We start from the raw sequence: 27,996 nt of genomic DNA on the forward strand, positions 1-27,996 counted from the left end.
TTTACATTCAGTTTCGTCGGTAAGGTCGTTAGACATCACACCAACGTAAAAATAGCTGAAAACAGAGAAAGACTGGAAACATGTTATGCACAATGCAGATGCTAAGCAGTAAAACACGAGATGAACATTTCCAAGGCTACCACAACAATTTATATTTTTTCCCAAAAGGATTGTGATATTTATATTTCTCAAGACATGTTTGCTCATTCAATAATCCTGGTATCTGTTAATTTCAGAATGCAAAGGGAAAATAAGATAGTGAACAGTCTTTTGGTAAGTCTACTATAGTGCCGAGGAAGGGAAGAGGCGTTTTTAACGTTTTGGTGGTTATTCATTTCTCGTGATTTGCGGCTGTAAAAGACCAGTTTGCTTATTAGCAGCGACAGTAATCCACCGTGCGGAAAAAAGGCGGTTGTACATTTTACCGCAATACCTTGCGAGCCTAAAACAGCCAATAGGCACAGAGAAAGCTATTTGTTTGTGAAATTCGTCTTTGTGCTAACAACATTGTGTACGTTAGGTTTGAAGTTTTTCAGAGAACTTTTCTGTACGTGGGGGATTTTCGTGCACTAAGAATTATGGGTAAATGTTCCAGTCGCCATTTTTTCCCCCGGTACGGTGAACTGCAACGTTTTTATGATGGTTTTTGCTTTGTTTGTTTTTAGATGCCAAGTCAAAGCTTGAAACAAAAGTCACGCTGTTAACAGAAGAGAAAATTGCTCTTGAAGTTAAAAGGTGATCTTTGATCTGCATAAGAGTGTAGGGGGTGACTTTTTCGTCAAAAAAAATCATGGGTGCCAAGATCAGCAATGTCTTGTTAAGCATGCGTAGTGTTTGTGCAGTTAAAAACTGAGTTTTTGTTTTGTTTGTAGTAAAAACCTGGAATGTGAACGTGACGAACTTCGTAACCAGGTGGAGGAGCTGTGTAGAATGAGGACAGCAGCTGAAGAGTACGTGTCATAGCCGTAACCTCACAAGATGAGGTTTTATGCTTTTTTGAGTGATCCGGGGAATTCACTTTGTATTAGTGATGGTATAGTGGTATAGAGTCTTCTCATAAGCAATGAACTGCCATATTTTGGCGTGAAATGTGAGATGGCTTTTGTGTGTGTTTCGTGAAGCATCATTTGTCAGTTAAGTGGCCCTGAGCCATGATTATCCCTCAATAATTATTATGAAAGCATACATGGAGTCTTCTTTATTTCTGGTGAAATGTGATTTCGTAACCAAAAAGTTTCATGAAGCAGGTTACACGGCCCTTCCAATCTGAAATAACCATTTGTAATTATAGATGTCATGTATGTGAACAGTCATATGCCTCACTGTTTGATGGCATGGCTTTTCGTATTATTTTCTCATAGAAAAGGCGTGCAGGTTGATCCAGCTCTGAGTCCAAGAAAAAGAGAGAGCAAAACAACTTTACGCAAAAGGTAACCGTGAATAGAGGATATTAACCCCAGGATTTAACGACCAGAACGTCAACCGAAGTCGATTTTTCTCCACATAAATCCATAAAACTTTCCCTTGTCATGCTCTCCCTTCCCCCACCCCCACCCAAAAAAAGTCCACCAGAACATTTCCAACCCCAAAAAGAGAACAACAAGGAGAACAAGAAAACAAAACTAGTATTCATCTTGGCTTGAGAACACTACTTATTGTTGGCATTTGAAAAGTTAACGATTAGCGAGCCCATACGTTTCGCAGATTTACGACAGGCAACGGTCATTTCTGTTAACGTAACAAATGCAACGTGTAGTGTTATTCAGTTTCCAATCATGCATGTCTTATTAATAACCCGGGTGTCCTTTGGTTTCATTTGTGACATAATGCAAACATTGCACCTCACGCCAGTTACTTCATGTCAAATCCTTGAATGCGACGTTGACCGACACAAACAACACATCTCTTGAGCTCTAGTTTTTCAGTTACATCATGTGATGTCAGGCGAAACTACCTTAAGATTACGCCGCTAGCGTGTTTATGCAATAAGGTAATTTATTGTATGGCTGGCTCCGCGAGCGGGCAAGTTGAGTCAAATCCTGCGCTGTGATTGGCTACCCGAGCGGGTAAGATGGAGCTATCTTGCTAGCCTGCAGTGCAGGCGTTTTTCATGGGCGAGCGCTGAATAATAAATTTAGTTCGCGTATTTGAAGGAGGCTGACGGGGAGGGGGGGGGGGGGGGAGAGGGAACGCGCTTCCTCGCCCAAGATGACAGCAACGAAGGATTATTCAGCGCTCCTGCTCCAAAAATACGCCTGCATTGCAGGCATCTATCTTGCCCGCTCGGATTACCAGTTTGCCCGTCCGCTTGGCATCGAAAGTTTAATCCCAACAACAATGCAATCTTTTCTTCGATTTTCTCGCTGTTTTGGGGGAAAACGCTCACTAAAAAGTTCGGTAAACTCTCAACATTTACCTAAAGGAAAGGAAAGAGACTGATGAAATCGTCCTGGTGTAGTGAAAATTTTGTTTCAGCTACAATGAATGTGAGTTGAATCGGTGAGTTGCTCTGCGTGTAGTATTTTAGATAGAGTTGATTTTGTATGTCTCAAGTCGAGTGCCAAATTGCTAAGTTCTCTAGGTTTGCAATGACTGTATTTAAATCATAGCGTAGTGGAAGTTGCGTTAAGTGTTTAGAGCAGTTCAGAAAAGTATTTTTTTCAAGTTCGCCGAAGAAGCTCACGTTTTTAGCGGCGTCTTGTTTGTTGTAAACAACAAAGTCTTGTCAAAGTTTCGCCCAGTTTTCTGATTTACCCGCTCTTTTTTTCTGCTTATGTTTGCATATAATCTCAAAATCTATTGTTTAATTCAAGAATTAATGATTGGAAGCCGAAAACTGTGTAAAAATGTTTATTATTTACGCCACCGCGCGATCGGCTGAAAATGGCGAGTTTGCCGGTTTCTATTCAAATCTTCCCGCTCTTGCGAAAATCTTCGTTCTTAATAATTGTGTACTCCCTTTAAGCCATTATAAAGTTAGAGCTCTAAGATAATTTAGAATGCCTTGTTTTCCACGATTGCGTGCTAATCCAAAAATGCACTGAAAATAAATCTTGCACCGGCCGGCTTTGAAGAAGTTCTTTCCGAGTAGTGCACCTATCAATGTTTTGCCCCAGGATGGGGGGGGGGGGGGGGGGGTGGGTGAGGGGCGGGCAACCCCACGGGAATTTGACATTTTCAGGCTTTCAAATGTCAATTTCCCCACCCTTGGGTATCCATTAAAAGTCAAATTCCCACCCCTGGGGATCCCAGAACTTGTATAATATCAACAAACTGACTGAGGCAATCACAATACTTTATTAAAGAACTCAACGACTCCAGGGTGCAGTAAGCTCACTCAACACTATACCTGTGAACTGCTTCACATGGTGTTTACAGCAATACAAAACATGCAATGCCAGAACATGTCATCATCAAGTGGGTTTAATGCACAAACTTGGTGAAACCAATTATCGCAGGCATCACACTGTATCCACTGAACAGTTTCAGCTCCATCCTCCTCTTCTGGGTCTTCTTTCTTGCAGTAGCCACAGAGAAAAACACTATATGAATATAAAACTTCAAAGACATATATCGGATGGGTGTTAAAAACAGCAACTTTTTACTTTAAAAGCATCAAAATACTCCTTACCTTGCGTTCAGCCATTGTTCGCCGGGCGAAGAAGAGCGCGGGGACTCATCAAAATGACTTCTGGGTATTTTCCGAGGATGGCGGACCGCTCATTCCCAGGCCCTCTCCACTTCCAGGATGGCGACCGAAGTTGGCGACTGAGTCAAATTTCCCACCCACGGGGCCATTGTGGATGTCAAAATCCCTACCCGAGTGGAGCTTCACCAAGTCAAATGCCCGTGGGTTGCCCCCCCCCCCCCCCCCCATCCTGGGGCAAAACATTGATAGGTGCATAGAGCAGTTTCATGTCCTGTTTTGTTTTGTTTTTGTAGTTTTAACTTCAAGGTAAAGCCATATAATAAATCCTTTATTGATCAAGCTTGTTCGGTCAAGATGGCTGGTATTGGCCTCGTTCTTTTTTGCGTTTTTATGGACCTCGACGGTCTCGGTCCATAAAAACGCAAAAAAAGAACTTGGCCAATATCCAGCCATCTTGACCTCACACTTGGTCAATAACGCATATGTGTTCTAACGTGGGTGTTACCAGACTGGTCTGATAACTGGTGTTTGATGGTATTTGTTTTGTGTTCTCCAGAAGCAAGAGTGTCGGTGTGCTCACGCCTACTAATGATTATCCAGGAAATACCCTGCAGGTATACGTGTGAAATTACCTGTAGTTTGATGCTGGTTGTTTGTTTGTTTGTTTGTTTGTCTGTCTGTTTGTCGTGTAGGGTGTTACCTGTTAATTCAGTGCAATTATTAATAGTTTAGAGGATATATGAGGCTAAGAACTTACATGTAATAACGGGTAGGAAATTAAAAGAGTTTATACTGTTGAACAAACCAACAAATTCTTTATGCATCGAAGATGGTACGGGAGTGTTTTCTCTTGTGTTAACAAAATGGAGGCGTAAAGGACCGTGGCAGTTTTGGACGCAACTTGCCTGAAAAATTCAGGCTTGAACGGTTTGTTGTCAAAGCACCAGAAGTAGTGTAGTGTTTCTCGGCTTCTCATCTTGCCTTTTTATTTTTCAGCTTCCTCAGCAATAACGATGTCCGAAAAACGCGTTGACTTGCGTGGAAAGAATGATTGTAATGTAAAAATTTTAGTTTTCATGAACTTTTTATAAGGTGAATCGACTGTACATATAGAATGAATGGAATTGTGAGCGAGTTTTCAAGTTTGCAGGATTAGAATTAAAATCAAGTCGGAAAACTGGCGACATCCAACTTGCTAAAAGTGTAAATAGTTAATTTAAGTTATTTAATAGAGAGATCAAACATAATTTATTTATGTACTAATATATTTATTTTCACTCCATACAAGAATGTAAATATACTGCTTGTAAATATCTTTGAAGAAAGGAAAGTTATTAAAATACATCTGAATTTTTTTTGAGATATTTATTACTGTATAGTACTCTTATGGCGCTGTTTTGTAATGTAGTAAAGGACCAAGCACAAACGCCTACTGAAGCACAAGCATAAGAGTCCTTTTAAACTCTGTGAAGCGCTTGCGCAAAGACAAGGATCAAAGCAGTTTTGCTTCTCAGTGCTTCGGCAGACTCTTGTGCTTGCAATTGTGTCGCTGGCGAGATCCACGTATAAACCCCAGCAACACGAGAACCAGAAGCCAACACGGTACTCAGGCTCAGTACCCTATTGTGTATCCAAATGGAAATATTTCTGCAAGATTGATTCCAAAGAACCCAGCTCGGGATAAAAACAATGAACGGCGCAAAAGGGCATTGCCGGCAAGGAGGGATCATGGATTCTTTCAGCGGCTTATTCCAGAGGGTGTGTCATGGCTATCTCTCTTCTGGTGTGCTTTTTTCTCATGGCCTCTTCCCAATGCTCTCTGCCAGTCCCTTCAGATTCAGGCCCAATTGTCAATTGACCTATGACCTCGTCACTTGTTAGGAGATCATAGTTTATAATCTTGATAGTGATAGAGTAATCATCAATGGTGTCATTTTCCACATCAAACAAGAAACCTTGGTTCCAGACCGGATTTATTCCCTTGGCTTTCTTTGTTTGTCTGCTCTCCAGTACTGCTCCATTTGCATTTAGGGTTACAGACACGTACGGTGCTGTCAAAAAAAAAAAGTTGAAATTAAAGTGGTTTCAACTGAGTGTCGAAAGTAATTTTGCGTTTCTTTTAGTTTTGCTTTATTTTACGCCACGTGCAACTTTGTCAGCCAATCAGAAGTTAAACCAATCACGGGTGACTTCCTCGCGGTTGTCGCCATTTAAATATACTTGCTTCCACCTGTGGCCTGCGAATATCTTTTTTCAGGGAATGAGTCGCAATCCAACAGATGAAATGAGTAAGATGGAATCCGGTGAGGCGCGACTATTTGTAATTGAACACCACTTTAAGACTGGCTGCACACGAGCAAGTTTTCCTTGACAAGTCGTGTGACAGTTTGACTTGTTCATGCATGGAGGATGAACAAGAAACAAGTTTTCCATGACATTGTTGTTAATACCAGAACTTGACAAATTTCGTCGTACACACGAAAATACAAAACCTTGTCAAGGAAGCCTTGCCCGTGCACATCCAGTGTGAGAAGAGATGTGAATCTCTCCCAGAACTGCTCTCTTACCGGTATTCAGAAATTTGCTGGTCTTCAGCAGATTAGAAGCTTTTAAAACAAGCACATTCAATCTTGCACGGCTTACTTCATAGCGAAGAGAGATGTGAATTTCACCTCTTGTGAGACTTAAAGAACGGCCTCGGGTCTGCAGTGAAATGACGGAATAAGATTAAAATGTCTATAGAATGTGATGGTGGTGGTGGTGGTGGTGGTGATCGTAATGGTGATGGAGGCGGTGGTGATGATGATGATGATGATGATGATGATGATGATGATGATGGTGGTGGTGATGGTGGTGATGTTGGTAATGATGATAATGACAATAAATTAAATTAACTAAACTGGGTAAACCTGTTCAGCGTAAAAGTGAGGGCCCTGTTAGTGCAAATTTGTGATTACTTACAAACTAAATAACATATTGGGAATGCAAGGACATTAAACGATAAACTTGCAAACATTGCAGTAGCTATGACATGACATCTTTTACAGCGGCTATTAAGTTTCCTTATTCTTTAATGAAGCCAGGCAGTTCATTGTAGGCTGTAGCACCAGAAAAATAAGCACTTCTAACTCATTTATAGAAATCCTTTACCTTTCGTAAACAAGTAGAAAAGCAAATTCGCAATTAGTGTGACATTTCTAAATATTAGTTTACAGTGAGTTAAAAAGAAAGTGGAGAAATAAATTGTCCATACTGAATTTAGCCGAAATGTGAAGTTTTGTGAAGATCCCATGTAAACTCGAGGTATTTACGGAGATTGCATAGCGTGGACACAGTGGAGCAGCGTTCCACGCTGGCTGCTGTATGTTTTTTTTTTTGTAATTTTTTCCCTTGAGTTTGAAAACTGTTGAGAAATGTTTAAATTAAAAATGCTACGCTGACCACGAATGCGACAGTTGATCGAGTTGGATTTTGTGAATAAAACTTGGAGACAGCAAAAGCGTGTACATCGTCACCTTTGTGAGGATGGGTAATTGTCGTAATGACGTCATCGCTTAGTCTTGTAGCGGTCTCATGTTGTTCAGTTATAAGTTCATTGTAACCACGGTCACCCTAATGTGTTGGAGTGTTATTGTCAATCCAATTTTGCATCTATAGCATTTTCACTGACCTAGTGAAGAATTTCGAGATCTACAGTTGTGACAGAAATTGACGCATATGAACAGGATAAACAGTGGAAGATAAACATTGAAAAAAGAAAAATAAATTTCTTCACGTTTATAAAAGCCGTAAGTGTAAGGATCCATCGGTAGTCCAACCCTTCGTGACCTTTATTAGACATAACGCATCCAACAAAACAAACACAACCACGTAGCTCTTTCCAGCCGAAACAGCGTTGTTTGATCAGCTCTTTAGTAGTCTTTGGACTTCTTTCTCACTCCCCGCGTGCCTCCACGCGCACGCGCATGTGACTGAAGACTAAGAGTCCGCGAAATTTCAGTTGCGCCCGATTGTTTACACCCTAATAATGAGGGACTGTTTGAACAAGTCTGGCATTACAAAGAGCCAACTTCCTACTGGGACAATTTGGCAGAGTCTGATTCTATGAATTTACTGAAACATACATCATAACAGGAAGAAAAAACGGAACTGCAATAATCCGGATTCTCGGTTCCACAGAAAAAGGTACTATTTCTGTTAGTTCTCCTGGATGGGTTAAAACGTGTATTTCATCCTACCCGGCTGAAAGAAATTTCCTTGTAAGATAATAAACGAATCAGTCTAGCTCAGCTGGTTTGGATCCGGTTCAAGTGTTGCATTTGCGCCAGTTTACGCCTTTTGGTTTTCAGGACTGTACCAGTGAAGGCGGGTAAACTCAATTCTTTTCAACCAACCCTCTCCCCCGCCCCACCTCATCCCATCCTGATATGCCATGAACCAGCGGGTTTGAACCCATGGAATATCTTGAAATTAATCAAATTGAATCTATAACATTACTGATAGTTATTTTCTTCTGAAAATAAGCCGTATGATTTTGTTTGTTTTGTTCTCCTGACAGAAGTACTTGAGATAATTTGGACCAAGTACATGCATGTACATTATTTCAGTAAGTGTTGTTGTGATTATTGAAATAGCACTAACCAATTCAGAAAACTGAAGAAAGATGTCGATATGAGCGGCTAATCCTGGATTGATTCTGTTATAAACTAAATCAAAAACCTGTAACTTACTAAACTGAAGATTTTGAGACAAGTCATAGTGTGCACAGGCTTAGAGGTCAGACCTTGTATTTAGAATATTGGACTTAATGCTAATACCTTAATTTGTGAATTGATGGGTTTATTTTTTCAGGTACATGAATTATTTTAGTCTTCCAAGGTCTAAATTGTGGAGCCCGCTCCACGACCCGTGGTTGAAGTCCTAAAAATTGAACAATTTTCATGGAAAAGAAACAATGAAAACTGTAAACTATCAGTCGTGATATTATTCAGTACTGCATTCGACAATAACAGACGACTTTGCGTTCCACGTATTGTGTGTTGCGGTTTGTTTCCAAGGCACAAAAATAACTTGTTTTTCCCTACATGATATTTCGTTTCGATTTCCTTCAAAAATACCATGTATATTTGCTATTCTCACCACCGGTGGCAATAAACAAAAATAAATCAGCTGTCAGCTCTGATGGACTCGAGACTTGAACGGGCCATATATATTTATTGTTATTATTATTTTTAATATTAGCCGTTTTATACAATGCCGGCATGGAGCACTCAAACGAAGACGTTTTGCAAAGAATTCTTCAATATCGTATTTTAAGAGGATCGGGTATTTGAATTAATATCCATAAAACCGACCAAACAAAGAAACCTTTAATGATGCCTGGTTTTAGTCTTTACTTTACTTAGTGAATGCCGCGGTGTGTGTGGGTGTTTTTTTTTTAACCAAAATGAATTTGTGATTTTCCTTAAAATTCTGTCAACTTATGTCGCCAGTCTTGTGTTTTAAAACGGCAGAAAATATATATGATATAATTATTTTGCTCCTTGGATATCGTACCACCTTAATGCAACTAAACTAAACAAGAAAAAGTGATACCAGAAGGAACTATAACTATTAAAGCCTTTGTCACATAGTTCATTAAAGTGAAGGCAAGGTATAACTAGTTTTATTTGTGTTTACAGAAGCAATGTTCTAAATGGCTGTGAAACGTTACCCATTGTTATTATAGTTTGTTGTTTGCAAGTATCATAGAAATCTCTCGATCTTTTTTTAGCTTGCAAAATACTTTTAATCTACCACTTTTAAGAAAACTGCAAAACTCTGCAGGTAATTTAAGCGTGCAGACGAGAAATAGAAAAATTTCATACCACAGTATCCCTGAGGCTTGTACTCGATTTATAAGTCTTCCCATTGCACTATAACACCATAAAACATAACAGAATTAGTTTTCCAAATATGTTTTTCGGCCGATACATTCCAGGAATATTGTAACGGAGCTGAGTGCTTGTTTTTGGCGCCAATCGTTGTCAGAAATATGAGCCCAGGTTGGTAATGAGCTCGCTGTTTGCCGGGTTTGAAAATATTTTTGGCCTTTCGACTACCGAGCCATCCATGCATACCAGTCAAGAGGATTAAACTTAAAATATCAACTCTCCTCAGCTAATGTCATTCATTTGTTAAGTGTTAGTTTTTGAGAATAAAGCGGTACATCAAGACAGGACAAAGGCATATGGGCCTGTGGGGTTTTGTAACATTGTGTTTAATGCGTAATTTAAATCGTCTAAGCGTTTCCTTGTTTATTGTCACAATCTTCTCATCCGGCGTTGCTGAAGGAAATCTCAGAGCTCTCAATTTAGCTTTCGTGATATAGACACGCAAACTCGTCAAAGCTGACCTCTGTGTTAAGTTTTAAATTGTTTAAGGCCGGGATAGTAATTAAATACGTCTTCCTTGTCGATTCTCAACCAATGCGCTTTTGGTCGTTGAAATTTAAGTTACGAGGAAGTTGAACAAAAAAAAAGTTAACTAACACTTTAATTGTTGTACTATCTGATAACAATTAAAGTTCCTCATTTAAAGTGCCGATCTTTAGTAGACTGTCAAACTGGAACACGCTCTGTTGATTACCATTGAAAGCCGGGTCATAACCTAGTTTAATCCTTCCTTCTTACCTGCTACCGCAGAAATCCAAACTATATGTTTCATATTTTTACATTCTATGTGTTTCATATATTTACATTCATTTAAATCCAAACTGTTAAAAATGAATACGGGAAAGAATATCATACCTGAGATTTCGGTAACAGGTCTCTCCACAGTATCGTTGGCTCACTTGGTTGAAACTTCTCCACATTGAAATAAACATCCGTGTAACCAATCATTTTTCCTCTGCTGAACTTGTCAAATGCGTACAAGCCAAGACGAAGTACTAATTCTCTGAGTTCGTTTTCCGAATAACCAATAAACTCAAATGTCTCGTTAAAAATGGGCTCCCCAGTGTTGCTTTTGATCTCAGTGCGGTAAATGTTTGAATCGTCTGGAAGGAGTTGAAATCGCACTTGTGTCGGGGGGTATTTTCCGTACCAGCGTCTCGGGACATTCAACGCGCACATGATATTAATGAACAAATGAGAATTGTGGAAATTATAAAAGAGCGAAAACTGCACCTGGCACGGCCTCCTGTCAAAGTTTGGCGACGAAACCGGGTCACATTCACAAGGGTCGAAAAGCGATGTCGAAAATTTTCTGCAAGATGGGCAAGGAGAGACATCACCTTTATTGGTCGGCTCAGGGAAGACAGAGTCTACGCTAGTTCCATCTGGAGTGAGGCCGAGAATGGGTTCAATCTCGCTCTTATTTCTCGATTTATTAGTGTTATCGCCTTTGCGAGTGGACCTGTAACGGCAGGCAAAAGTGCACATAGAAATTACAATACTCGCGGATATTATTCCTCCAGCTATAGCCAGTACCACAATTATAAAATCTGAAAGGGAAGACAAATTTCATTAGCGTATAAACACATGAGTGACTCCCAGTGTCTTAGCCAGTTGACGCATTAAATGAGAGTTCTATGGTTTCTTTACTCACCTTCCATTGCATGCAATCAGGCGTTTTTGGACGAGACTTGTCAATCTTATTTTGCAGATGAACGCTTCATCGCCCTACACAGTATCACGTCTAAATATTGTAAAATATTATGAGCGATTGTAATGTTTGGAAGAATGGAGTGTTATATCAACGTGTAAATTCATGTTGCCTCTCCTTCTCGATTGGTCGCTTCATTCAGCGGAAGTCAGTGATTTCCTTCATGGGTCATGGATTTGACCCAGTTGTAGTTCATTAGCATTCATATACATACATGGGGAGAGTAATGCAACTTCTTTTCACGTCACGTTTATTTGGAATTATATTTCATTTCCGCGTGCGTCGGCACTCCAACACGTCGAATTCCTTTAATAGTCAACTTCCATCTGCTCCAGCTAGCGTTCGCTTAAAATGGACACACCAGCAAACCCGAACTTCCGTCCGTTAGTGGCGAGTACGAAACAACGAGAGAAAGCCGGAATGCACCGTCACTGGTGCAGTTACGTTAGCATGTTACTATGTTGACTATAGAACAGCACTTCAAGCTCTCTTGGCGTTTTGGATGTTGCTGTCAGTAATTCATTAATAGTCATAGTATGAAACTCAATCCAAAGAAGTGTAACGAAATCAGGTAGTTAACTTTCCCCGCAAACTATTTTTATTGGTAATATCCAATGGTGAATATCTAATCGCTAAGGCAACATAGAGATGAATTTGTATGTAGTATCAGTAGTATATGCTCAGATTGCTAATCTAATTGTACCATCATAACTAAACACTCAATTAAAATATAACAAATGATTATTCTCTGGCTTGCAGAAGGGATTCCGCTGGCATAAGGCCTCGCGTTTATTTCAGAACCAAACAGTACTATTGATCACGCGATTCCTACTTGCAGCACCAGTACAAAACACAATATCACATGGCACAAATCATGCCAGAGTACACTGAAGAGAGCCAGGGATTTGTAAGCCTTTAGTTACTATTAGTTATCAGGTTGCTATATTTTTGTTTGAATCAGTGTATTAAATATACCATTGCTCACCGTGCATATTATTAATTGATCGCGACTTCTTATATGTGTTACCACTTGTTAATTCACCCCTAAAGTTATTATTATTATTATTATTATTATTATTATTATTATTATTATTATTATTATTATGAGAATGATGCAGTATAAAACGTACAAATGCATTTGAAAAGCGGCCAGTGTAACCTGTGAACTAATGAGCAAAACGACGTTCTTACACCGTACATAAACTACACAAGAAGATACTCTTTACAATAACTGTCAAAATTTCCGCGCGCTGATTGGCTCGTAGCTTTTGGTGTACACTGATTATATTTATATAAATATGATGTCAGATCTAACACGTTTTATGTTTTATGACGAATTGCCTATGCAGAATTGAGCGAAAAGCTAAAGCTGAGTGCCAAGACATGACCTGCCTTGTCTGTTCGCTATTCGACAGTTGAAAACACGAAATTTTTATAATGGAACCGATCGCGGTGAAAGTGCAATCGGTCATTTAGCGAGGGTGCGTCCCTTTCAGTAGAAAGTTTTGTCTATTATTGTTATTATTATTATTATTATTATTATTATTATTATTATTATTATTATTATTATTATTATTATTATTATTATTATTATTATTATTATTATTACGCTACAACCATTTCTTGGATAAGGGCGAAGGTATCCTTTGCCATTCCACGATCAGCCTTGCTGTGTCTCAGAGGAACCGGGAGAAAGAGAAGAGTAGCCAATATGTCTGACATTGACATATTTACATCGGAAAGTACGCAAGCCAGAATTTAAGTAGGATTTTGGATTATAGGGGTTTTTGGAATTTTCACATTTTAGTGTATGATATCTTTCAGAAGCAAATATTTCCTTTGTTTTTCAACGCAGATTGAATATAAATATTTTTTCTTTTTATAAATATTTTAAAGCTTCACGTTGAACATGTCCTTATACCACAAGAATTTGAATACGAGAATTTTAAATTTGCTGAAAATGTACATAATTTTTAGGAGTGCATAGTGTTGTGTTTTAAAAGAGTTGGTCATTTTTAATAAAGATTATATTATTTATTTTTATTATTTTTATTATTATTATTATTATTATTATTATTATTATTATTATTATTATTACTATTATTATTATTTTTTTCACCAGAACTTTCAACTTCCGTCTTAGCTTTAAAGGTAATAGCGACACCAGCGGGGTGACGTCATCGAGTTCCCATTTTGTTTTCACTCTCGGTCATGACAAGAATGACTCGAAAATCAAATGTCCAATGAAGGACATTAATTTTAGTTAGTTGTTCATACCCTTACGGGAACGTGATTTGTATTGTAAAAGTTATGTATAAATGAGTTCCCCATGTAATCTTGTTCCATACTGCCTTGAGTCAACAAGATGTCGGTGCTGTGTGCTGCTCACTATTGCCTTGCTAAAAAATTAAGAAAATTAAAGTAAAAATTGATTCACTCGTCAAGCTGTTCCTTATTCTATGCTTTATTACTTTCATCACATTAGCTGATCATCGAGATGAGGAGCGAAATGTCAGAAACAGGTACTACCACCTTTTGGGAGTTTCAGTATAATAATTTTTCGGCCAGGAGCCCATAAAGTAACTTATATGCTTTGAGATCTGCTTTGGCATCTTATGCCTCATAAAAATCAATAACAAAGAGGAGTTCCGATGAGATCACCCACTACCATTGCCAACTCTGGTATCATCAGCTAAAAATATTTGTCCTTCAGTTTAGAATGTGTTTAATAACAGCACTGATTTACAATCACGATCTCTGGCTCTTATCAAGGGTGTATTTAAAATTTGGCTCCTTGAAGTAGGATGAAAAACTTTTCTAGCTTTGTTAACTTCCCCGGTATATGATAGTCAATTGCATGTCAACTGTTTATATAAAAGCAGCATAATAAAAGAAGTTATAAAAATGCTTGTATAAGTGTTTAACAGAGGTGGAAAGAAGTCGCATGCGGTACGGTTCGTCCCAAGGCTGGGGGTCTAGAAACATCTTGCAGCATCTTATGAACAAGTTCCTCATTCCAAAGTGAGTTGATGTTTTGGGCATCTAGCCATTTTACTGTGATTATTCGCCCACTGAAACTCGCTGGTTGGGAATCAGCGGCTGGTTCGCGAGTTCACGAAGTCATGGTCCCGCATTCTCGCGGGACTTCACGCGTTGCCTCCCAAGCCACCGCGCCCTCATGTAACCACGTGGTTTGCGTAAGATCCGGGATATCGAGGATCGCTCCCGCGTGCGCGTCAGTAGTTCAATTTGCTCTTGAAGGTTTGACATCAACTTGTAGTATTTTTTGGATCCGAATGATAAAGACCAAAATGGTTCGGGGTACCAGCAGAGGAGATGACATTGGGTAAGAAAACTTAATCTTTGATTCTGTCTAGTATTTCTCTCACTAAAGAACCTTTTTCGCCTTAAAAATTGAGTTAATACTGACTGCGGTCCTTCTTTCATCGGCGCGTTCTTGAATCTCAGAACCTGTAAAGTTTAACTCTGTTGTTCTGTGATTTCTTTTCCCCTTTAGGAAGATCTTTGTTGGTGGATTGCAACCAGAAACAACAAAAGGTAAGAAAACACTTGCTGGGGAAATATCTAACTGTTTTTGGCATATTTGCATCGTGTATGCTGGCGTTGTGTTATGCTTTATAGCACGTGGGATCATTGACTTGTCGATGCCTGTGGTCTCGTTCTTTACCATTCACTCCGTCTATCTTTCAGAAAGCTTACAGGAGTATTTTTCAAAGTTCGGTGAAGTTTCGGACTGTATTGTCATGAAGGATAGTGTCACCAAACGTTCAAGGTAAATATGACACTGTACTTGTGCTACATCAGAATGATCTTAGTGTCAAGATCAGTTCCACAATTCAATAATTTGATTGATAATGTGTTATATTTTGTATATGTAGGGGTTTTGGATTTGTCACTTTTCAAGATCCAACTTCTGTGGATAATGTGTGTCAAAAGCCTGACCATGTTCTTGACAACAAAAAGGTATATATATCCTCTTTTTATTTCACCCCCAAAATTATAATTTTATCAAATACATGCAGATTTCACTTTTGCTGTGCGTCTGTTCCATTTTGCTCTGTCTGTTCAACACTCACCACTGACTGAAGGTTGGAGGTGAAATGATTCAGCTTCACCTCGATGCTATGTGTATTGTGTTACACTGGTCATGATTCTTTTTATTATTATTATTATTATTATTATTATTATTATTATTATTATTATTATTAATACAAGTGCCGACACATCTTTTAAAGCAATGATGTAATATTGTTCTCTGAATTATATATTTTTGTCCTTTTATATTTTAAATTCTTGATTTATAGTTTTTTAGCTTAGAATTGTGTTTCATTCTAATATCTTTTGTAAATCACGCGTAATTCAGCCTGTGGCTGCAAGGTTTTTGATTAAGAAACTATCTATCTAATATTATTGAAGTCATTTTTACAGTTTTTATTTGGTCTAAACTCTTTTTTATATATACAGCTATTTCAATTAACGTTGTCGGATTAAAATCAAGCTAAAAGACAAGACCGCAATGTTTTGTGGGATTATTTTTTATGAATAATTTCATCAAAATCATCCCTGCACATGCAGGTCATTGTACTGCTAATTACAATCTATTGTTTTCTCCAGGCATGACTGATTTTGATGAATTTATTCATAAAAATCCCACGTAAACTTTCGGTCTTGTCTTTCAGCTTTATGCTTTGAACCGACAACGTTAATTGAAATAGCTGTATATATATATAAGAATGTCACATTTTGAGGCTGAGGCTGAACAATCTTATTATTTTTGGCAAAATGAGCCTGAAAAGTGCTTAAAATGCTCTTAAGTTATCTGTTATAGTATTTTAATAAATCTATGTTGACATGACCAAGACACCTATTATTTGGGTTAATTGGATTGTAAAGACTAAGTTTTTACATGTATTATTTATCCGTTAAAACATTTGGTGGTAATAAAAATGTTCTAACTGAGTCTAAGCGTGGGTCATGTTCTTATCCTAGTATGTTCTTAAAGTTTAGTTAAACTCAGCCTCAGTATTCTTATAAAAAAGGTTCTTATATACACTGTATGAAGCAAGCAACCAAAATAGAAGGTACAGTGTCTAGTAGTCTACATAGTGTTTATTATTGTAAATGTTGGTGTTGTGAAAGGCTAACAAAAAAAAAATTAAAAAAAAATGATTTTAACATCCCTGGGTAAAATCTCAATTCAGATGAATTGGTGCCAGTGTGATGAAGTGTAACTTCAGCTAATGTCTGATATTGATGAGCAACATTATCAAGTGTGTTAAATCTGGTGTTCCTGTTATAGATTGATCCGAAGCGTGCCGTGCCAAGGGGGCCAGGACAGCAAGCTGTTCTCTCCCAACAAACCCCAGCCGGCCCTCCCAGTGTAAGTACTTGAACTGTACTAAATTGCCTGTAATTAAACTGTAGGGTATTCAGGTACTTTCATTTTTTATAGCATATTGTTAGTTGATTGTTTCTCAACACACCCTAAACCAAGGTCAGTGGTAACTGAGTTTCTCAAACAAAAAGAACCTAACAACAACAACAACAATATATTTGAAAAACAATAATAAATGGTTTGTCCCGCAAATAGTGACAAAACTAATCGAGGCGGGACAAGAGGAATACAGGAACACTTTAGAAAACTCATTAAAACTTTAGAACCTACAGGTCACTTAAGTTGCCGACAAATTGGTGCAAGGAGTCTTGAAAGGGTTTTTAACCATGTGAGTGTGTGTTACCCACCCATGCCATAGCTAAGGTGCATGCATCAGCTGAAGGTACATGCATCATCTTCCTGAAGACCATTAGAACAATAGACGACAAAAGTATCCCTTCCAGGGGAGGTAAAGAACAAATGCGAAATTGCAGAAAATCAAGAGTGGTTATTGGTGGCTCAGACTACAATGGGTTAATATTAGACCAGTGAAAATTCATGAAACACTACACAGATCAAAACTTACAAATTTTTTAGGCTTTTACTGCCAATAGCATAGCAACCCAAATGGAGCCCATGACCTTAATTTGCCACTGGATACCTATATTCTTTCAGAAGGATTCAGGAGGTAACAATGAAAACAAGATATTTCTTGGTGGACTAGGAAGTGACACCACAGAGGAGGATTTGCGTACATTCTTTTCTCCATTTGGCAAGGTATAGTCAAAGGTTGTTACTGTATATTATTGTTCTGTACAGTTTTAGCCAGCCTGGTTAGTTTTGAAGGTTAGACTGGTTTGAAGAAATGACTGGTATTGTTGGTGAAGAGAAAGATTGTAGATCTGCTCTTTTACCGTATCTTTTGCCGACTGTGTTTTCTTTGATCTTGCAGGTTGTTCACGTGAAGTTGATGTATGACAAAGAGACCAGCAGAATGCGAGGTAAATATTGTTTGGAATGGGATATGCTAGTTAAAGCTGAAGGAGACAGCTTTTCTATTTTTAACTTTGTCAAGTTTGTTTTGGGTTTTGATAATCGTTTTTCCATAAGAACACACTATCACTTTGCATCAAAGTACAGTATTGGTTACATTAAAACATAGATGGTTGGTCATCAAACATTTGAAGGCTAAATTTAATTGAAGTTTAATCAATTTGAATTGAATGGAATTATTTGTGTTAAATTTATTTGGAGTCTTGAAAGATATATGGTAACTGACATTGTTATAGTTGAAAATGGTTTCTTTCAAACTTGGTAACTTTCAAGAATAAAAGTTTTAAAGTTAGAATGTTTTAAGGATCAGTGTTTGCAAGAAGTCAAGCTTCAACAGAATGAGCTTCTTCAAAGGCAAATCTATCACACTTCAATCTGTTTTATTAGTCCTGGATATAATTTGGTTTTTTGATGGGATGTATTAGCCCTCCACCTGAATACGTATCTCCTGCATGTTTTACTCAATTGTGTCTATTGTATTGTATTTGTGCTATCTGTGCATGTATTTGTTAATGATTGTTATCAATAATATTTTATTTCTGCGGCAGTTTAGATTTACTTTTGTTACCTTGTTAACCACTGTGGCAAAGTTTTGTTTTAGTACAGCTGTATTCTCTGCTTTTTCTCTATTAGAATTTTACTGTCTTTCAATGAATTATCTGAAATTTGAGTGAAAATTATAACATTTAAAGTAATGCTTTTTTGTACTTTGTAATTTTCCTAACAGTATTTTGGTCTGAAAGAATCAACTTGGCTCTTAGTTTTGCTAAATGTGTGACCGTGAAAGGCAAAACGGACACTAACGGAAAACCGTTGGAACGGCAAAAACGCACAGATGACGAACGGTTTACAGTTTGGTTGACCGTTCGTACGGATGAATAATATTATTGGAACAGTTTTATTGGCCATTCAAACAGATTATCGAACGGTTTGATTAACCGTTCGAACAGATGAATAAATCATTCGAATGGTTTGGTTACCTGTTCAAACGGATGACTTAATTGCTCGAACGGTTTGCAAAAATAGTCCTGAACGGATAATCTATGCTTTGAGCGATGTTGTTCTGTGGCCTGTTGATAATTATTTTCATTGTAGTCGGTGTTGTCATCACGCGTTATCAGTGATGTCAATTGTCCAAGAACGTTTAGTCTTACGATCCAAAGAGAAGAACATAGTCATGCTGACCTTAAACCGTTAAGCATTTTGAGCTTGATTCCAGTTTCGGTTCACCGCTTGAATGGCTCGAGCGCTTTGCGAAATTGTTCCGAAGAAATAAATTTACCTGCCTTTAAGAATAGAACGGGCAATCTTTATACTTGTGGCCTATAGTTTAATTTTCATTTTAGTCCGTGTTGTCATCACGCATTATCTGTTCTTGTGATCGAAAAAGAAGAGTGTAATAAAATTAATCTGTGCTAATGTGGACCGCTTTGAGAACTGAACGACACGTTCAAAACATTCGTTTGGTGCATGGTAGCATCTCAGATTTAGTCAAACCAAACTGATGTTTGTTTGAAACAATTTGATGCTGGTTATCACACAGGGAGCAGATAGTCCTATTTGAGCGTATTTCCAGTTTATAGATTCACTGTACAAAGATTAATGTAGCGCGGAACTACAAGTTGCTGATTCAAACCACCGTACGTGATCGAACTGTAAACAAACGATCCTTTCCGCGTCTGTTAAAATCCCATCCTACCCTCACGACGAATGCCGCATACAGTAATGACTGTGGACTATCACTCGTGGTGACTTTACTCTCAGCACTTTGTTATTGCGTTTTATCCCCGTCTAAATTCAACTTCTTCTTTTCAACTTCTAGTTCTCATTTTATCTTTGCTGTCCGAGAATCTATGTTAGAGTTTCACAATGCGACAGTTCGTGACTTGACCACTTAAGTGGATAGGATTTCAACAAACGTGTAACACATGGAGTTGCGTGATCAGTGACGTTAAACAGTAGCGACATCAATTTTCTATTTATATCGTTTATTTACAACAACTTTTAGCTGTACGAAACTATAACAACTACTTATAAAGAAGACTCAATAACTCTGGGTTATTGTCACCTTATTTTCACAATATTTTACCTACATGTATTACTCCTATTATTGAACCTAGTTAAGATCATTGTCGCTTCTAGAACATTTCTGTTAACTTGCCCGGACAACCATTAACTTGCTAACCCGACATTTAGTATTTATTTTGCCCTTAATAGCCCGCCAAATCTTCCTTTTTTCCTCTGACGATTCTACGGGAAACTTTGCAAACACTAATGCTCTCAAACTGTTCGACTGCAATTATTTCTCCTATCGAATGGATACGTCGAGAACGGATGTTGAAACCGTTCGAACGGTTGTTGCAACTGATAAATGGATACAATTAACCGTTCGAACGAATGTTGCAATTAACTTTGAACAGATGTCAGAATCGTTCTAATGGATGTCAAAACCGTTCGAATGGCTTGTTGAACGCTTTTAACGGATTTTTTTAGGCGTTCAAACGGATAACGATTGGTTAACCTTTTGGAATGGATAACCGTTAGTGTCCGTTTTGCCTTTCACGGTCACATGTAAATGTATCTGAGTTTTACCTTGTACAGCCAGTTTTAAAATTTTATAAAGTTTAAGTTATGGTGTTTGATATCTTGGTGTCAGTGGACAAGAAAGCTCCTAAATTAAAGACTGCGTATGTCTTGTATTAAAGTATGAAATATCTTCTGCCTAGAAATTCAAACATGAGGTAGATTCACATGTGTGAATTAAAGTTGAGCATGTTTAAATCTTAGATCAACGTAAGGATTTTTAAAGACAGTACTGATAAAAACAACTCAAAACTGTTGTTTTCTGTAATAATGTTTTGTGAGTATTTTGTGCTTGTCTTTCTGTTTGTTGCTTTTTTGAACTTTCATTTGTTTACTCTGTTACATGTTCACGTATGCTGATGTTGTCATTTAATGTTATTTTCCTGACAACTGTTGAATACTTATGCTGAAATAACAATTACTGTTACTGTTGTTTGGGCAATTTGTGGTGATAGGCTTATTATGGTCACTGCATCTGGCATTGCCAGCAGGGAGAAGAATGCTTTGTCAACCTAGAAATCAGTCTATAACAAAGAAAGGCAATAGTCAAATAATTAGCAATTGCCTTGACATGGCATTGAAATATTATAAGCTGTACCAATATCAAAGGAAATGTATGGAAATAAGTGTCAGGAGGATTACTTGGTCATAATAGTGTACCTAGCTGAACCTACAGGAGGTACCCTTGAGTAATTCACCCGACGGTAGTCTACAGCTGATTATTTTGTGTCTCAAGTACTTACAGTTCAACAAAACTCAAGGGGTCATAATCAAGGCCAGCAATACTTGAGAAGCTACTGATTTTAGATAAAAATCGAGTGATTTTACTCACACTTGCCACATCTTGTTATCCAAATTACAGTGTTCTATTATTTAAACCAAGTTCCTTGTATCACCTGATGGCAATTTGTTGCACCTTGACATTACCCCTTTGAATTGTTGTTGTAATTTCAATTATATTTGCAGGTTAGTTGTATGTATATTTGCAGAAATTAACGTATGCTTTATTTTACGTATTACTGTATTATGGTAGGCTTTGGTTTTGTAACGTTTGACTCAAGTTCAGCAGTAGACGAGGCTGTCCGTAAACATTATCATGGCATCAATGGAAAAACGGTGTAGTGAGAGTTTAAGTTACTATTTGTTATGTTGTATTGGTGTTGTGCTTGGAAACAAGGCTACATTTTTAGTTCTAAGGAAGTGCTTGGAAGCAAGGTCTGAGTGACTGTTGATTGATTGATCACTTTTTGGGATGCATTTTCAACAAGTAATGCTATTTATTATTCAACACATTGTGACACTGCCTAAATATGGTCATGGTGAACTCAACATACGTCGTCCGCACATAATTGATATCCTGCAATATGCGTAGTTTTCGTGCGTCAGGGAGAAAAATGGCACAGCGCTTTCAAAAAGTAACGACCTCACAAGAACATCAAACTATTAATAACGCTGTTTTATACTGAACACAAAAAAAAAACCACCAAGTTTTCTGTTGAGAATTGTAATAGTTAGTGCAAAACTTTTTACTGCTTACCTTTCTGTTTATGAACTGGCAAATTACAGTTCAGCAAAAACATTCAATATATTTTTTGCTAGACTTCTGTCGCTTTTGGATTGTCGTGTATTCTAGGGCTCAGAAATTATAAACACTTACATGTATCTCCTTAGATTGGTTCTTGCAACCGTTAAAGAGAGATCTTGACTTGTCTTGAAGAGATGGAGAAAACCACCTGAGAAAAGCTCGCACTGAAGTGCCTCGAGAAATTTTAGCTTTCTGGCAGACAAAAAGATAGACGAAAAACAAAGTAATTATTCTCAGAAGCATCAGAGCCGCTTGAAAAACAATTTAGTTTCATTAAAGATCCAGAGTTCTTGCAAGCAATAAGGCACAAAACAAAAAACACTGCAGAAACACTGAGGAAAGATCGTAAAATTGCTTGCATAGAAAACAAAGAAACACTCACCAGAGAAATCATTGAAAAGCTTTTCCAGTCTGTTCAGCTCGGCCCGGCTGACACAAGAAATCCTTTGCAGTTTCAAAATGCTCTTTGGCTTTAGCTTGAGGCTACAAATTGGGGGAAAATTTTGCCGGGGCGATTGGCACACTAGATGAGTACTCAATTTTGAACTTGAACATAGCTGCCGCTTTCATTTGTGCCGGTCCGTGCGCAGGAAAATGTTACAAGTTTCTTTTTTTGACAAATAAAGAATGCCTCCAGCTTTTCTGCTATAAACCTGTGCTTTGTTATCAATGTGTTGAATAATAAAACAATTATCCTGCTCAATCTTGTGGAATGTTGCCTTATTTTAGTCAACTCGGCCTACGGCCTCGTCAGCTAAGTATCAGGTGATATTCCGCGCGATTTCGCAGGACAATTGTTAACTAAACTTATGACTGTTAAAATTGCTGGATGGTGGTTTTATTATGTCCATTTTACAATGTCCTTGAAGTCACTGAGGGCTTTCTTCCTTGCACCCCAGTATTGATATATTTTACTGGACTCCTTAACTGGCCAGTCATGTGAATTAAGAAGCGTAATGCAACACTGGTAAAATAATCCTAGAAAGGATTGATGAAAATTACAAGTATTGCCAGTTGTTGCCGTAAAGAGTAATCACAGATACTTATTTTGGCCTTCTACATTATTTATACCTCTCTTTGCTAACTGTTGGAGTTCACCTTAAAGTCATTGTTCTGGATTTATAAATTAAATTGAATTTTTATGGTTGTCAATGAGAGGTACAGATGGGCAATGGCCTGTTATACAGACACATAGGGTACAGGTGTGATTGTTCACATTGATATGATCGTTATAGTTCATGTAACAGTGGTAAACATTGATTTGTACACTAAAGTTGATCTCTTATGTCAAATGATCCCTGGTATAGTTCTCCGGTGTTGTAAACAATTTTTACTTCAGAACCAAGTGTCATTTACACTGAAATGAAACAAAAATAATCTTAAGAAAATTAGTTTTGCACAATGTACACTTACAATGTACACTTATGCTGTTAACTGTCCAGCTAAAAATAGTCTAGTAAGTGTTTTTTAATATATTTTCTTGTGTGGAAATCTTGGCACCTTTTGTTTGTTTGAGTAGTTGGTTGGCTTATGGTATTCTTTGGTCTGGTCTAGTCTTATTTTTTTTATACTTCACTGCTATAGAAATAGTATGAAAATGTTTATTTGATCTGCATTTTGTTGACAAAGTCTTGTAATGGACTTGATCTTGCAATACTACTATAACTACTAATAATAAAATGGTGTAGTGATGCTGAATTTAGCCCAGACAACCCTCCAGTCTACTTTGGTCTCTTAACCATAGTGGACAAATTAAATATAAAGTGGTTGTGCTAAGCACTTCCATTCTTTTCTTGTTTAATTCGTCAAAACTGTTTGCAAGGAACTAATCTTACTTTAAATTATGTGTAGCTTTTAATGTTAGGGCCTAGTAAAAAAAATATTTTCCTACACTACACTTGATGGTGAGAAAAATGTTTTGGATCAAAAAGGTCCATTGTGCATAGAATGAAATTGATTATTTTCTAATTATAATAAATTGTAGGATAAAATTTTAATCAGCTATACACAGCTGTCTTAATTGATGAAAATTAATGTCACATGTGGCTGGCTTTTTTTATGTTATCAATGTTTTTGGCCCATAGCAGAAACAAACCATGTGTTGTAAATTAATTAATTTTCAACCAATGACCATTGACAATATATTTTTTTAACTATGTGTAAGTTTGCGATTGCTCACCTCTGACAACAGTTTCCTTTGATAAATTCGTTTTTACTGGTTACTGTGTTGCTAAGATGCTGTTATGTACAACTGCATGTGACAAACGTTGATGGCACTTGATTTGCTATTTGTGTATTTTTCCAGTCGTCTGACTCGTGATGTTGTTTCAGGTCGAGGCAAAGAGAGCTGAACAGCAGCAACCCAGAGGTGGAGGGCAAGGCACAAACATGGCAGGCGGCATGGGTGGAGCTCAAATGAACACTGGCTACGGCAGAGCTGGTCATTATGGATACACTCAACCAGGTTAGAACATTGCAGTCGATAGTCTCTAATACAGATGCCAAAGGGACAGAGCTAAGTATCTATAATAGGAAGGTGCCCATAATATAGAGGCTTCTGTCAGTAACTGACTCCAACTCATACTATAGGTACAGCTATTCCTATTCAATAGGCATTATTGAAAAATGTTTTTATAGCTTATCACAAATTGTCTCACAGGATGTTGGAATATTTTCAAGTACAGTGAACAGTAATTATCACTTCATATAGCTTGTCAGCCAGTTTTGATTTATCACATCCAGAAAAACATTGAAAAGTTCTGATAATGTTTCACTGTATGACTTTGCTCTGTCTCTTTGATCACTACAGTCTTGTGTCTGTACTGAGAGGTAAAGTGTATGTGCATTTGTTCCCTTGGGCACAAGCTCTAAAGTGTTTTGTTGGTTCCCTTTATCTTCTGGCAGGGGAGGGGGGGAGGGGGTATTACTTCTAAATGTCAATAAATGTAATAATATAAAGATGTTTGTTCTTGCAGGCATGGCACCTTCCCCAATGGGCATGGGCAGAGGCTATCCAGGGTATGGTGCTATGGCTTCAGCATATCCAGCAGGATATGGTACTTATGGTAAGGTTTAGCTAACCTCAGTGTACATTAAGAAACCTGTCCTACAAACATGCTATTTACTTGGCCACGTAGTAACTACTGTCATTGTTTTCACCCAAACAAACTTATGCAGTTATTTCCTTATCAAAAACATCCTATCAACAATCCTGCTGATAGAGCGGCCATATTTGTATGGTGTTCCACTGTGCTGAGAAAACAGCATACTAGGTCATTGGCTGTAACCCATTGGCTCCTGCAAGGTTTTTGAGTTTTGTGTAAATTAAATTTGTCAAGAACAGAAATGAACCTAAATGCTCAGTAGATACATGTAACAAACACTGTCTACAGGTTTCCCAAATTAACTTCCTTTTACCCTGGAATAAATAAACATTTTCTGGTTTAAATTAAACCTATGGTCACCTTTAAAGTAATGGCCAGAAAATTACCTTGAAAATGAAAATTGTGAAAATTCTCTGTATTATGCAAATTAGTCAATGTTTACACAACAGTGCCTCCTAAACACAACTACGAATTAACAAAGACATCATAATTGACAGCCAAAAATTGTATTCAAATAAACAATAAACTTTTGAGTTTATTGCATGGAATTTCTGCAGACACGTCACCTCTGTTCAAAGAAATCACTTAATTTTATCTGCTGCTTTGTGCTTCATTTGCAATAGAAAGCTATGATTAGGGGCAAGATTTCTGCTTTAATCACAAAACAAAGTAAGCTATGATTATGAGCAAGATTTCTGTTTTAATCACAAAACAAAGTGCAAAGCGACACATAAAACATTGGAAATGTTTCCCCAAGTGTCAGGCATGAATCTTTACACTTACTACATGTAGCTTCTCTCTGTTGAGCCAATTTCTTGGGATCTGGGAGTCCAGTGACAAGTATAGGACTGATGAAAACTTCCCTTCTTCCCTTAAATAGATATGCAACTTCTTTTGCTTTCAAAATGCTGTCTGTTTCAAACATTAGCTTAATTCATAGTTTGTTTGCTTGGCAGCTGTGGGAACACAGGGAGTTCCACCAGGATATGATCAATCTTCAATGTATGGTCCTCCAGCCGGGCAGGCTGCTGTAGCAGCAGCAGGTAATTAGTGTATGTGAATGACAGAGATTGTTGCAGCTATTTTGAAAGTAGTGTATGGTTTTCTTCAAAACATGCAATAATCCTGCCACAGTTGGTATACCGTATCTGCTTGCTGTTGTTGAAGCAATATTAGGGAATTGCAGAGTGATTGATGTGTGCTCTGCTAGCTTTTGATTTAGTATCAGATTGCATAAGTGTTTTTGGTGGATAAATTTTACTGGAAAGTGATAGTTATGTGCAAGAAACAGTGCTAAGGTAATAAGCATTTTGTGTGTATTTGCAGCTTTTGGAACAGGTTATGGAACTGCTCCAACCTCAGCTGCTGCCTCCATGGCTGTAACATCTGGTGCATATACTGATTACAGTCAGATGCCACTAGCATCTCAAGCTACGACACCTGGAGCAGCTCCTGGGACCCAGCCAAGATTGGACACTCCTGCCGCCGCTGACTACTCTGCTTATGGTAAGAATTGTCTCCACAAAAGGACTGTTTCTTTAATTTAATTTGAAGAGGCTCCTTCAGCTGAAAATATAAATGTAGGGAAGATAGGAAACAGAGGGAAATATAGGAGGTTGAAAATGTGTCCAATAAAGTTGTTTTGTTTTTCTCTTATTCCCTGCTTGAATGGTTATTAAAAATGATACCAAAGAAGCCCTCCTTCTAATATGAAGGGCCTCCTTTTTCATAAATACCGCTCTTCAAAGGTAGTTTTGTTAATAAGCCCATATTTCTATAAACATCCACACATGAATAGATATCTTCGCTGCATAAGTGCTCCCATTCCAATATCTTCCCCTTCTGAGAGAACACTGAAGAAACATGCATTGATGTAGAAAATTGTACACCGAGACTTCCTTTAGATGTACAATTTTATTGAACATTCATGATATTTTACTCACCAAGTATAAACTGTTGTTCATATTATATTTTTATTTAGTAGTTTCTACACTTTCAGATGTCAAATGAAAGCAGTTATCTGTCTCCAATGTGTGTCCTCCATTAAACTCTCAAAACAAAATAATAATTGGTGCCCTGGGCATTTAATTAAATTGCTGATGGGTTTTCAGAAATGGGCACATTAAAAAAAATTGAATGGCAAGTGTGAAAACTTGTTGCTATGTACTTGTTACAAATTCAGTGACTCAATGAATGTGTTATAAGCTAATGTTGGTTGCTGCTGTATTGTACAGGGCTCGGGAATTATCCGCAGCAAGAATCCAGTTATGGACCAGCCAGAACATCATTCTCCTCAGATGCCAATAGCTATGCCAGTTACAGTGCTAGTGATCAAGGGGGTTATGGAAACTCATATGGAGGAGAGTCATTTGGAAGAGGGGCTAATGTCGCGCGTGGATTCCATCCATATGGACGTTGAAATTACTGATGACCTTTTATCTTGTCAAATCATTTTCTTTGAACTTTCAGAATACAAGTATATATGTTCCTTAGCTTTTTGGCATTTGGGGGGAGGCGGTAATGCTGGTTTTTTTATACCGTGACAATGTTTTAACGTTTCTACATTCTTTATTTTTCGGGCTTAGGAGAACTTGTACTTGTTTATTTGATACCAAAGAATATCCATTCTTATAAGTGTTCTTTACCTTTTCAAATAACAGAGAATACTTTCAAGTATTCTCTGTTGAATATGAAATCATATTCTGAGATTAAGTAGTTATGTCAGCAGTTTTTTTAAACTGTGAAGACATTAGTTGGAACATACTTGTTTGGCTATTCTGACAGGATCCTATGTTCATTATTTATATCCAGAGTCCAGGGCTTGGTTGTTCAAAAGTAGACTAGCAATGAAGTTTTTTTTTATTTCTTGTTTTAGTTGCAGTTTGAAAGTAGGAAAAGCCAATGCAGGGCAAAGAGAATACGTAGAAATCCTGACAAAATAAACTTAAAAGTTGAATTACCTTGGATTCAGTGATCTGTGTTG

The 27,996-nt window shown here is 37.6% G+C and overlaps 3 protein-coding genes and 3 long non-coding RNA genes across 7 annotated transcripts in view; 4 read left to right on the top strand and 2 right to left on the bottom strand.

The window, feature by feature from the left end:
* The window catches only part of LOC146476940 (uncharacterized), a 41,135-nt gene extending 36,131 nt beyond the window's left edge, over positions 1–5,004 (top strand). The window contains exons 31-35 of the mRNA XM_085113900.1: positions 666–735; positions 873–950; positions 1,362–1,430; positions 4,206–4,263; positions 4,646–5,004. Coding sequence (XP_084970026.1) covers positions 666–735; positions 873–950; positions 1,362–1,430; positions 4,206–4,263; positions 4,646–4,660 — 290 coding nt within the window. The 3' untranslated portion in view covers positions 4,661–5,004. The remainder of the gene's footprint in view (positions 1–665; positions 736–872; positions 951–1,361; positions 1,431–4,205; positions 4,264–4,645) is intronic.
* On the bottom strand, positions 4,897–11,394 carry LOC146476943 (synaptotagmin-C-like). 2 transcript variants are annotated; one of them, XM_085114043.1, is made up of 5 exons: positions 11,237–11,394; positions 10,438–11,132; positions 9,517–9,564; positions 6,217–6,352; positions 4,897–5,700 (listed from the first exon to the last, which is right to left on the bottom strand). In XM_085114043.1, the coding sequence occupies exons 1-5, from the start codon at positions 11,241–11,243 to the stop codon at positions 5,396–5,398; spliced, it is 1,191 nt and encodes a 396-aa protein (XP_084970169.1). In that variant the 5' UTR covers positions 11,244–11,394; the 3' UTR covers positions 4,897–5,395. The 2 variants fall into 2 exon arrangements, with proteins under 2 accessions (XP_084970169.1, XP_084970171.1); XM_085114045.1 differs by lacking the exon at positions 9,517–9,564 and having other exon boundaries at positions 11,237–11,393.
* On the top strand, positions 6,279–9,168 carry LOC146476944 (uncharacterized). Its single transcript, XR_014865505.1, has 2 exons — positions 6,279–6,409; positions 6,440–9,168. It is a non-coding gene; the product is annotated as an uncharacterized LOC146476944 (long non-coding RNA).
* A 163-nt stretch (positions 11,395–11,557) lies between the features above and the next one.
* LOC146476945 (uncharacterized) lies at positions 11,558–12,293 on the top strand. Its single transcript, XR_014865504.1, has 2 exons — positions 11,558–11,864; positions 12,053–12,293. It is a non-coding gene; the product is annotated as an uncharacterized LOC146476945 (long non-coding RNA).
* Positions 12,294–13,944: 1,651 nt separating this feature from the next.
* On the top strand, positions 13,945–27,979 carry LOC146476946 (DAZ-associated protein 1-like). Its single transcript, XM_085114048.1, has 13 exons — positions 13,945–14,639; positions 14,811–14,851; positions 15,005–15,086; positions 15,193–15,277; positions 16,614–16,694; positions 17,364–17,465; positions 17,641–17,689; positions 21,358–21,440; positions 24,241–24,373; positions 24,885–24,974; positions 25,970–26,056; positions 26,340–26,519; positions 27,248–27,979. Exons 1-13 carry the CDS (start codon positions 14,323–14,325, stop codon positions 27,430–27,432), a joined length of 1,515 nt encoding a protein of 504 aa, XP_084970174.1. The 5' UTR covers positions 13,945–14,322; the 3' UTR covers positions 27,433–27,979.
* Positions 22,514–24,241, bottom strand: LOC146476947 (uncharacterized). Its single transcript, XR_014865506.1, has 2 exons — positions 23,099–24,241; positions 22,514–23,022 (listed from the first exon to the last, which is right to left on the bottom strand). It is a non-coding gene; the product is annotated as an uncharacterized LOC146476947 (long non-coding RNA).
* Positions 27,980–27,996: the final 17 nt, after the last annotated feature.

The sequence above is a fragment of the Pavona decussata genome, unplaced genomic scaffold (assembly GCF_977016875.1).
Source record: "Pavona decussata unplaced genomic scaffold, jaPavDecu1.1 SCAFFOLD_72, whole genome shotgun sequence".
NCBI lineage: Eukaryota > Metazoa > Cnidaria > Anthozoa > Scleractinia > Agariciidae > Pavona > Pavona decussata.

Bases quoted from the DNA above. Each gene is read 5' to 3' on its own strand.
- LOC146476943 (XM_085114043.1), bottom strand. The intron at 6,353-9,516 runs GTATGAAATTTT...ATTTCACTGCAG, and splicing joins CAAGCCTCAGGGATACTGTG to ACCCGAGGCCGTTCTTTAAG. The intron at 5,701-6,216 runs GTAAGAGAGCAG...TTTTTTTGACAG, and splicing joins CAGCAAATTTCTGAATACCG to CACCGTACGTGTCTGTAACC.
- LOC146476946 (XM_085114048.1), top strand. From the start codon at position 14,323: ATGTTTTGGGCATCTAGCCATTTTACTGTGATTATTCGCCCACTGAAA. The intron at 17,690-21,357 runs GTAAATATTGTT...GTATTATGGTAG, and splicing joins AGAGACCAGCAGAATGCGAG to GCTTTGGTTTTGTAACGTTT. The intron at 26,520-27,247 runs GTAAGAATTGTC...TGTATTGTACAG, and splicing joins CGCTGACTACTCTGCTTATG to GGCTCGGGAATTATCCGCAG.